Source organism: Austrofundulus limnaeus, unplaced genomic scaffold (genome assembly GCF_001266775.1).
Source record: "Austrofundulus limnaeus strain Quisiro unplaced genomic scaffold, Austrofundulus_limnaeus-1.0 Scaffold39, whole genome shotgun sequence".
Classification (NCBI taxonomy): Eukaryota; Metazoa; Chordata; class Actinopteri; order Cyprinodontiformes; family Rivulidae; genus Austrofundulus; species Austrofundulus limnaeus.
Window position 1 is genome coordinate 2,585,637 of NW_013952441.1, and position 11,033 is coordinate 2,596,669.

Here is an 11,033-nt window from a genome sequence, read left to right on the forward strand (position 1 = left end):
GGGGGGTAGTACTATACTCGGATAAATATTTTTACTTATGTATTTTAACTGAAATATCAGCTTCATTCACAAAATTTTTGAGTCCGGAAATGAGACTTCGCCGTAAAAAGCTGTTGAAATGAGCTTACCTCTGACACTCCTCCGTGCTTCAGAGCGAGATAACAGATCCAGGCAGGTGACATGATGCGAAAAAAAAGGGGGGGAAAGCATTCCTTTAGTAATGATAACGAACTAATGACATTAGTGTGTAACCGGGCTGCTCCTCGAACAACAACAAACACATGTTCGTCTGTAATGGCTGCTGTCTACCAGTGTTCTGAAAAAGTTTGTATCCCTGAAAATTAGTTTCCCCACCAGAAAGTAATAAAAACATCTTTCATGATTTAGGCACATAGAAAATAAAAACTGACCTAAAACAGGAAAAGTTATTTTTGTAAATGATTGTTTTCTTATAGCTGGTGCAGATATCATTGATCATATTTTTATTTATTTTTAAGGTGGACTGTATGGAGGAAGCTCTCAGGCATTCAAAGGAAAATGGTCACTCTGATCTAAAAGTTTCCATTTTGCTGGACTACACACGTGGATCAAGAGGTTGGTGTTTTCAGTACGCTCTGTGTGCAGATGTTCATCGTCCTCAGCCTCACCGATCCTGTGTTTTGTGTTTCAGGGCAGATTAACTCCAGAACCATGCTGCTGCCTCTGTTGCAGCGCTTCACGTCTCAGGTGCGGGTCTCTCTGTACCACACTCCGGATCTGAGAGGCCTGCTGCGACTTCTGGTCCCGCAGCGCTTCAACGAGACCATCGGCGTCCAGCACATCAAAGTTTACCTGTTTGACGACAGCATTATCATCAGCGGGTGTGTAAAGATTAACCACCGAATATTTTACATCCAACCACAGCTCAGGATCAGATCCTCCAAATCAATTTCCCAAAACAAAAAGTAGGTGTTTCCCCTGCTTGGAAATGCTCTCAGTGAACTTTAAAATGTGTGCAGAGGAAAATGAAAATCACATTTCAAAGTCAGTGGGCAGAGTGCCACTGCGGTTTCTAACTAGTCTCCGTTCAAAAATTACAAGCTCGTATATTTGCAGAATTAATACGAGAGATTTCCCTGAAATGTTTGTCTAAGAGTGAAAAGTTTGCCTTAAGGGCTCATAATTATGTCTCACTAAAGGACTTTTCTGTCATCGTTTACCGTCATCTCCTCGAGATCGTTGATAAATGTCGTCCAAATTCTCGTATTTCCTGTTTCACAYTTTGAATTTGCATAAAACTTTCTACTCAGACCACAGATGTGTGTAAAAATGCTTGCAATGAACATTTAATATAAATACGCTTAAAAGTTTGAGATTATTGGATGAGTTCCAAAACCAGTATTTCAGCTCTCAGAACACAATCTGAATGCATTCTAACTCATGATGAATTCATTTTCTCTTTCGACGGAAGAACTCGTTACGCAAACCTTCAAGTTAGACTGGGTAATTATTATTCATGATCGATAGGTTTCTGTCAAGAAGACACCTTTGGTATGTTTTGTTYCCTTTAAATGCGTACCGACATTTCAGGATTGCACAATCATAAATTTACTGGAGTAAATTCTTTCAAACTGGTGCCGTTTGATACCGATATTTTTCTCTTACGTGTTTTTCGGCACRTATCTTGTTCTACAATTTTTATTCTGCTTCAACAGTTTCTATGCCAAAACGTTCAGCTCCTTCTGGACATTCTTACTCTGACTTGTAGCACTTCAGCAATTTGTACTTTGAGATATTTAACTTTTTCTGCCCTGTTTTTCTCTTTGAAAATGAATGGAGCTGTATTTAACATCCTTAAAACCATTTAAAACGCTCATAAATTATTACTGTACTTTTTATCTTCTACTCTGTTCTAGTTTTTCAACTCATTTGCRCTCATTTCATCTTCCTTTGGATTCTATTTCGCTGATTTTTTTTAGCTTTTTCTACTTTTTTAGCTAGCATTCTGACCTTTTCTATTTTTCCACTACTTATTACAATTTTTATAATACTACTACTACTATTACTACTACTACTACTACTACTACTACTACTACTACTACTACTACTACTACTACNCTACTACTACTACTACTACTACTAATAATAATAATAATAATAATGTATTTTATTTGAATAGCATTTTTCTAAAAGCACACACTTTACAAGAATCAAGCAAAGTGCTTCTTTCAGCTTCTTTCTGTTTGATTTAAGCTGTTTTTAGCTACTTTTTTAGCTTATTTGAGCATTTTTTCCAGCTAAATTTACCTTATTGTGATAAATTCAGCTTCTTACCTCTTAATTCAGCAAACATGCCTTTTCTGTTTCTTTGTGCTAATTTCAGCTACTTTTTGGGGCTATTTTTAGGCTAGCTTCAGCTTTTTTTTAATTCAGCAACGATCTTTCAGCATTAAGCATTCACACTGCATTTTGAGAGGAAATTTTTTATTTTTGTTCGCTCTCATACTTTGCAATGAGCAGCTTTGAAGTTCCATCATGGATAAAAGGAAAGTTCACCCTCACTCAGTTATTGGGTTTTTGAATGAACGTACAAAATGTACAGCAGCAGGCTGCTCCTGAGTAAAAGATCAGGATTTTTTTAAATGTCATGGTTATTTTCATAACAGCACAAATTAGAAATGCAAAAAATGAATAAATAAAAAATAGACAGCACACATAATTCACTGCATCCTAATACACACATACCATTGATAATAAAATAATTAGGACAGCAAACACAACTGTTCTTCGGCCTGTTTGTAATGACGTTTAATGTTTGGTATCTCCTCCTCGAGGGCAGCGGCTCAAACAGGTGTGTTTGTCCCTCAGGATAGTTTATTTTGTCAAACATCTAACCGTGTACAGTTCTTTTAGGGTGGAGAGAACCACCAGCTTCTCTGCCGCTGTTCTGCTGCCATACCACACWCTTAGGCAGAATGGTTCAGCAGTGGAAGACCACTAGAAACATCTGGGACATGCAGTTATTCCCAGGAAGTCTAGGAAAATAAAGTCTTTGTCGTGCCTTTTTATGGTCTATGTGGTGTTGGCACTCAGTGTCAGGTCTCACGTCCTAAATTATCCTCTCCATGTAGCCCCCATTTATGTAAAGTGCCTTGACGGACCACTCTGGATGGATTTAACATGGAATTTACTTAGGTTTTTACACTGATTTACAAGTTTTGGTTTATCTTTGATAAGTGATGAAATTCTGGACTTTGTTGTGTTTTAAACACTTGAGGTCAGATATGAATAATTTTAGAACCTGTTGGAAATGGGATCTATTTTTATATCCTGTTACGTAAAACCTGTAGTTGAAAGAGGATTTCTTTTTTCCCCATGACTGCAAACGACACACCTTAAATGTCATTATGATCTAAGATAATTGTACTGTAGAGGAAAACTATGCTGCTCGGCTGGAAACAAAAGTTGTAAGGAGCGGTTTCTCAGCTTCCGGTTGCTTCTAGGAAAAGTTTAGGTTTTGGAATATGCATTACCAGCTCCACGTTTGTGGAATGAACTAGAAAATGTAGCGTAAAGTGTAGCATCGGGTAGGGTTGGGCAATATTGGCAAATAAAGTCAATTGCGATTGCCGTAATTGTGTTACTTAGCCGATCATTATTAATATGACGATTAATCCCCTGGAGTCCCTGGACCCCTGCATGCCCTAGTCACATGACCAATTTAAATCACTCTTGTGGGAAAGATTTGCTCTCCATAAAAATATGTTCCAAATTGTGTAAAAAGGACAGACTTCAGGCTATATTTACACATCAATTTTTAAAATGTGTTGAGAGGCCAAGTAAAACCAGAGTTATGATAAATAAATTACAGAACTTTTTTTTTAAAATGTTCGTCATATTTGAAGCGGAGAAGAGCATCGAGCCGACTGACCGGGGAAATCTCCAGTCATTCTGTCTGGTGGCATTAATTATATTAATTGGTAAGTGCCGAAAAATAATCGATTAAAGTTATTTGGAAGATTAATTGCACACAATGCGATTTTGGTTAACCCTAGCGTCGGGTCACGTCAACGCAACTTTTACGTACGCGTTTTATACGTAAGGTATGTTGTGACGTTTCAAAGTTGCTAAAGAATTTTTTTTTGACATCAACAATAAATGTGTGGCTGGAGAGCATGCTGCGTTTGATACAGTATCAGATGATGATGGAGTTATTTTTTTTAGAGCAACGTGTATCAATGCATCATAGACATACAAGGAGCTTGAGAGTTGGAACACGCCATACTTACTTTTTATTATGACAATAAAATCTAATTTCCTCAACTTTTAAAGATCGTTCGTCTCCCATCTTTTCTATTTTTCAGAGCCAACCTAAGTGACTCGTACTTCACCAACAGACAGGACCGCTACGTGCTCCTGGAGAACTGCAGGGAGGTGGCGGACTTCTTCTCCGACCTGGTGGAGGCCGTGGGAGACGTCTCCCTTCAGCTACAGCCCGATGACTCGGTCGCCATGCTGGAAGGCATGGTGCACCCGTACAAAGGTAGAAACCCAGCGCGTTTCCCTGTGCACGCTTCGCGCACCCCCCCCCCCCCCCCCCCGTACACCAGCCCGTTTTGACGCTTCTCGACACTTCAAGCTCAGTTACGGCCCGGAGCGCAAGCGCCAGGAGTAGATGGGTTCAGCTAATGGAGCTTGAAAGCTTAGACAGGCCAGGAGATGCTGGTCTGAGAGAGACGGACTCTGCGCAGTGAGAAGGATAAAGAGAGCTCTTGTGGTTTGCTAGCTGTGCAGCCGGATGTGAAACTGTCAGAAATTTGCTTACACACACTCACACAAACACACACACACAGGCTCGGTGTGTCCGTAACTGGAGCACGGCCTGCCAGGATGTTAGTTATAGGGATGAATGACATCATGTCTGCAGGATTAGGCTGCAGAAACAGACACCAGGAATAGAGATGTGATGTCACGGTGTTGCTGGAAGAAGATATGTACAGTAGTGGGAACTGATACACACAAACACGGTTATTGGAAGTACACAGGAAAGCTGATGAAAATACACTGAGAGACGTTTTTACTGTATGACTTGGAAGGAACTGATTCGAAGCGATGATGTGTCCTWACAGCAGCAGACAGCGTGGAGACAGACTGTTCTCTGCAGTCAGTCATTACTGACGATCAATAGATTTAAGCTTCTTTTTCTAAAAAATTAAAGGTTCACCTTACTTAGTTTATCAAATACATCTTGACACTCACATTTCAGGGGAATACTGAACTAAATAAATTTGACTTGCTTCACTTTATCCAGATGTTGTGCCAATGCAGCCGGGTTTACTGTGCTGACTGTAGCACTTTAGAGCTGAAAGAAAACTGATATTCAAGTTAAATTTCATCAACTTATTTTAAATTAAACATAAACTCAACATCAATCTCAGCCTGACCCCCCTGCCTGAGCTGCGTGTGTCTTGCCCGCTGACCAGGCAACCGGCGGGACTTCTCGGCAGTGGCGAGGAAGCGAATCATGGACGTCGTGAACACGGCTCGCACGAGGCAACAGCTGCGGCACCACCAACGCTCGGAGGAGTCCGAGGAGGAGGAGGAGGAGGAGGAGGACGACACCTGGGTGTTCCCCCTGGTCCAGATGAAACCTCTGGGCATCCAGCTGGACGAGCAGGTCACACAGGTGAGCCCAAGTCCATTTAGGTGACCAATTAAAAATAAGAGAGAGGAAGAGACAGAGTGCACTGCATCAGTTTCGCCATTAAGCTGAAACTGAGATGTTAAACCTAAATAAAGCAGAACTCTAGCTAAACTCTTAGCTAGCTAACAMATTGCTAGTTAAAAGACGACAATAGCAGAAGGATAAAGTTAAAACACAAAAGTAGCAAAAAAACTAGCCAAAAGTAGAAAACTTGGAACAAAACCTGAGCTAAAAGTAGCCAAAATGTGCCTGATTCTTAAAAAGTGACAMAGTAGCAAAATGCTAGCTAAAGTCTGCAAAAGCTTAGTTGAAAGCTACAAATAGCAAAAGATTTGTTCAAAGTATCAAATGGTTAGATATAAACCAAAAGTAGCAATATGGTAGTTAAAAGTAGAAAAAGATTTGCTTAAAGTAGCAAAATGCTTTCTAAAATCAGCAAAATCTTAGCTAAAAGCTAAAAATAGCAATAGGTTTTCTTAAATTGTCAAATGGCTGGCTAAAAGTAACAAAAGCTGAGCTAAAAGTAACAAAAGGTGCTTAATACTAAGTATAACAAAAAGCTTTTTACAGCTCAAAATAGCAAAGGCTGGCTAAAAGCAGCAAAAGCTTAGCTGAAAGCTAAAAATAGGAAACCAGTTTGTTCAAAATATCAAATGACTAGATATATAGCCCATGGACAAATAAGCCAAAAGTAGCAATAGGGTAGCTAAAGGCTAAAACAACAAAAGATCTGCTTACAGTAGCAAAATACTGGTTAAAACCAGCTAAAGCTTAACTGAAAGCTAAAAGTAGCAAAAAAGGTGCCTGATACTAAAAATAGCAAAAGGTTTATTCAAAGTATTAAATGGCTAGCTGTAAGCCAAAAGTAGCAATATAGGAGCTTTGAGCTAAAAGTAACAAAAGATTTGCCTAAAGTATCAAACTAACTAAATGCTAAAAGTAGCAAAATGCTGCCTAAAAGCTAAATGTAGAGTATGAAGTAGAGGATAAATAGAGCCAGTAGAGTGAATCAAATTTCAAGCAGAACAACATTTTTGACCAAATTTAAGAGGTCTCCGTGTATTTTAGAAGAAAAATACTGGTTAAAAAGTTACCAAAACCAAAAGTCATGGCATCTTGATCCTGAATGGACTGACTGTTCTGATGTAAAAATTGTTTAAAAAGGCCAAAAATGCTGAGACATGTACGAAAAACTTCAAACAATAATTTGCATCTGGAACTATTTTCACACAAAATAACTAAAATGAAAACTAACTTTGTAACTCATCTGTGTTCTCTTTGGACCGCCCAGCGCCTGCTGACAGACGCCGAGCCGGACTCCACTGTGTACCTAACATCGGGTTACTTCAACCTGACCCGCACCTACATGCAGCTGGTGCTCGGGGCCGGAGCCAGCTACCGCATCCTGACCGCCTCCCCTGAGGTCAACGGGTTCTTCGGGGCCAAAGGGTTGGCCGGCGCGATCCCGGCAGCTTACGTCCACATCGCCAGGCAGTTTTACAACCGGGTCTGCCAGCTGGGCCAGGAGGAGAGGGTCATCCTGCACGAGTACCACCGGCCGCAGTGGACGTTTCACGCTAAAGGTCGACGAAACACTGACGTGTTGTTGTTTTTTAATGTTATAAATGTTGCTACAAGGAGAGTTACCGTATTTATTCAAGTATAATACGTAAAATTAAATCCATAAAATCATCCATAAAGTTGGGGGTAGTACTATACTCTGATAAATATTTTTACTTATGTATTTTAACTCAAATATTGGCTTCTTTCACAAAATGCCTGAGTCCGGAAATGAGACCGCGTCGTAAAAAGCAGTTGAATCGAGCTTACCTCTGACACTTCTCCGTGCTTCAGAGCAAGATAATAACAGATCCAGGCAGGTGACATGATGTGAAAAAAAAGGGGGGGAAGTATTCCTGCACCTTAGTAATGATAACGAACTAATGACCTTGGCGTGTGACCGGGCCGCTCATCGAACAACAACAAACATGTTCCTCTGTAATGGCTGCCGTCTACCGGTGTTCTGGAAAAGTTTGTATCCCTGAAAAAAATGTTTCCCCACCAGAGGGGGCGCTCGCGAGTAGGAAGTAATCTGCTTTTCCCCCACAAGATGGTCCAAATCTCATGTGAAGTCTCTGACTTTTGTGTTGGCTCTGGTGGACTATGTGTAAAATGCCAGAATTCATATGATGCTGCTACAGCTGATATTTATTTGTTGTTAAAATACCTTTTAGTACATATGTTGTTAAAATAAAACAAACAATCCAATGATCATTTTACTGATATGTATAAAGACTGCAAAGGCTGAAAAATCTTGAAGTCTGTATGAAATTGGAGGTAGTTTGATGATTAAATTTTTTATGCTTTTTAAGCTCAAAAAAAGGGCGGGTCGTATAATACATGAGATCGTATTATACACGAATAAATACGGTAAACGTTTTCTGAGGTGGCACCTGGTGGAAACAGTTTGTAAACCGCTGATTATTTCAAAGCACTTCTAATCATGTCAGGGTAGATTCCTTTCACTGAGAGGGTAATTATTATATCCGGTGAAGTAACGACAGAAAGAAACGGCTGAAGCAGAGATGGAAAAGGTTGTATATCCCAAGAAAAGTTTTTTTTAATATTATGAGAGAATGAATTGAAATAAATGCATGTTTTAGAGGAGATTTTCCTTCATGTCAACATCCTTCTCAAGGGAAGTCCTTTTTTTATGTTTATATGTTTATTTTTGTCAACTTGAGTTGATTTCCTTTGACGTCTGTSCAAAAACAACTTCCTTTTCCTTTTTATTTTTAATTGCTCCTGGGAGAACCAGCCAAACACAAGGATGTATTTAAAAAATAAGTTAATAATGGAGWCATCCACCTCCTCCTTCCCTTTTGGTTTTCTCACTATTTAGCTTCAGAGCCTAATAACTGAATTTAGGTCACCTCTTACAGTAAATGTCAGATGGTTCCTTAATTAAACCAGACGGATGACGCATCACTTTTTTTGAACGTGTCGTCTACTCGTAAGGAATGTTATTCAACTTGTGCACAGTTTAATTATATAGCTAGTTCCACTAGCTCGAAGCTTTATAAACCCAAAAGCTTTGTTGCTAATTGTTTTTTCCTGCATGTTTTAGAACATCTTAAAGTCCAGATGGAGTGGCCTCAGTGGAAATGATCCTGGTTTTTTTTTTTTTTTTTTTGTGGTTGCGATGGTGTGTAGGTTAGGACACAAAAGCTTGTACTCCGTTGTAGCCTCAGGACAAGGATGCACACTCACGCTTCGTAGTTGGAATTTTTTTTGGATCAACGCTGGGGATTTTCTACATGTGCTTTCTTTTAGTTGTGGTTTTGGTCAACAAAAATCTCTGCTGGAAGTGACTTGACTCTTCTGAAGAATTACCCCCACTCTAACTCTGATTATCCCCCACCCCCCGCCCCCTCTGCAGGTCTTTGGTATTACCTCCAGGGGCAGGACCGGCCTTGCCTCACCCTAATCGGCTCCCCTAATTTCGGTTACCGCTCGCTTCACCGCGACCTGGAGGCCCAGATCGCCATTGTAACGGAGAACGAGGAGCTGCAGAGCCAGCTGCAGGAGGTCTGCTCATTATCCCCCCTCACACATCCCCCACCCGCTGAAGAGCGAGTGTGTAACACAAGCCTTGAACACACACCTGTGCTTTTGCTCTGCCAGGAGCAGGAGATGTTGTACCGGCGCTCCACGCAGGTGTCCGGCTCCACGTTCGAGCGGCCCGACCGCTACGTCAAGCTGTGGGTGAAACTGGTCACTCCCCTCATCAAGAACTTCTTCTGAGACCCCAACAGGTGCAAAGGTGACACATGAGCAAATTTTCTTTTATATTCTGCCACAAAAAAGGGGAGAAAGTTGATACAATTTGTTTTTTAGTGTAAAAAAAACWATAATTTAACTTGAAACACAAGCAGTAAGACAATAAAACAGACTTTTAGTCTTTAAAATAAAACTCTTGGAGTATATTAGGATGCCTCTCAGCTACCATATCAAACTGACCAATTAACAGATTGGCTCTTAAAGGTAATGAATTGTAGAAACACATCGAACYATTATTTCCTGAAAGTTTTATTCAAACCTGTCCAGTGGTTCATGAGATATTTTGCTAACAGACAGAGTTAATCTTGAAAAACTGTTGCCGGAATTATAGACAAGTATTTTGTGCGTTTTGTTGGTACTCAGATTACTCAGTTACAAACTCCAAAATTCAGCTCAATATTTGTAAAACTGATCGAGTTATAACCTTTTGTTGTGATTTCTAAATTCAATGTGGCGGCCATCTTGAACCGGATCAACTCTAAAAGTTGAAGAGTGCTAGAAACACATCAAATGAATAATTCCTGAAAGTTATATTCAAACCTGTCCAGTGGTTCATGACATATTATGCTAACAGACGGACAGACAGAGTTAATTCCATAAAGCTATTAGCAGAATTAGAAATAAGGATCCTGTGCAGTCTGTTGGTACTCAGATTGCATGTTGGGGATCACTCTCAGCTACTATCACACTAATATTTAGCTCAATATTTGCAAATTTTCTTAAATTATAATGATTTTTGTAATTTTCATGATGAGTTGGATGGGGCAGCCATTTTGAATTGGGTCAGCTTTGAAAGTTAATCAGTCGTAGAAGCACACATAATGATTATTTCCTGAAAATTTCAATAAAATCCATCTAGTGGTTGATGAAATATTTTGCTAACAGACAACTACACTGTTTCCTTTCAGTCTTTGCGTTCACACTTTCACTCATTTCTCATGTTTCTGTTCAGATTTGCTTGTTTTTATTTTTTTTATACTCTCAGCATGTTGTGCAGAATCTCTCACACACACGTGTATAAAAAAAAGAAAAGTTGTGGCTTCATCAAAATGTCTGCAGTCATTGTGGCGAGTCCCAAATCGYGGGTCCCGTCCTCGTCTTCCCAGCAGCCAGAATCAGCGCGGGGGGGTCGGGCTGATTCAGCGCCGTCAGGGAGTGAGTCAGGGTGGCGTCCTGGTGCTGATTTGACACTGTGGTCTGTGGGAGTCCTGTCAGGACCCGCACATRTGAAGTCAGAGGGTTCATCGGACCTGGAACAGGGTAACCAGATGAGTTCTGCAGACCGGAACCGAACCTAATGACGAAGAATGATTCAGTCCGATGAACAAATACGGGTCAGTTCAGTTCAGCTCGGTTCTACGGGTCGTGTTTTATCTGCTGAYCTGACGCTCCAGCTGAAGGGAAGCCTGTCAGCTGCTGAGGGAGAGAAAGCCGCTCGGTTTCTGAGAACAGGAAGAGTCGCGGGGCTGGATCCTGTCGGTAAAYGGGCGGGGTCTTATCGCTACCTGAG

The 11,033-nt window shown here is 40.4% G+C and overlaps 1 protein-coding gene across 1 annotated transcript in view; it reads left to right on the forward strand.

Moving 5' to 3' along the window:
- Window positions 1–9,811, forward strand: part of pgs1 (phosphatidylglycerophosphate synthase 1) — a 23,107-nt gene extending 13,296 nt beyond the window's left edge. The window contains exons 4-10 of the mRNA XM_014007116.1: window positions 498–594; window positions 671–860; window positions 4,344–4,522; window positions 5,463–5,665; window positions 6,975–7,266; window positions 9,123–9,271; window positions 9,368–9,811. Coding sequence (XP_013862570.1) covers window positions 498–594; window positions 671–860; window positions 4,344–4,522; window positions 5,463–5,665; window positions 6,975–7,266; window positions 9,123–9,271; window positions 9,368–9,487 — 1,230 coding nt within the window. The 3' untranslated portion in view covers window positions 9,488–9,811. The remainder of the gene's footprint in view (window positions 1–497; window positions 595–670; window positions 861–4,343; window positions 4,523–5,462; window positions 5,666–6,974; window positions 7,267–9,122; window positions 9,272–9,367) is intronic.
- Window positions 9,812–11,033: the final 1,222 nt, after the last annotated feature.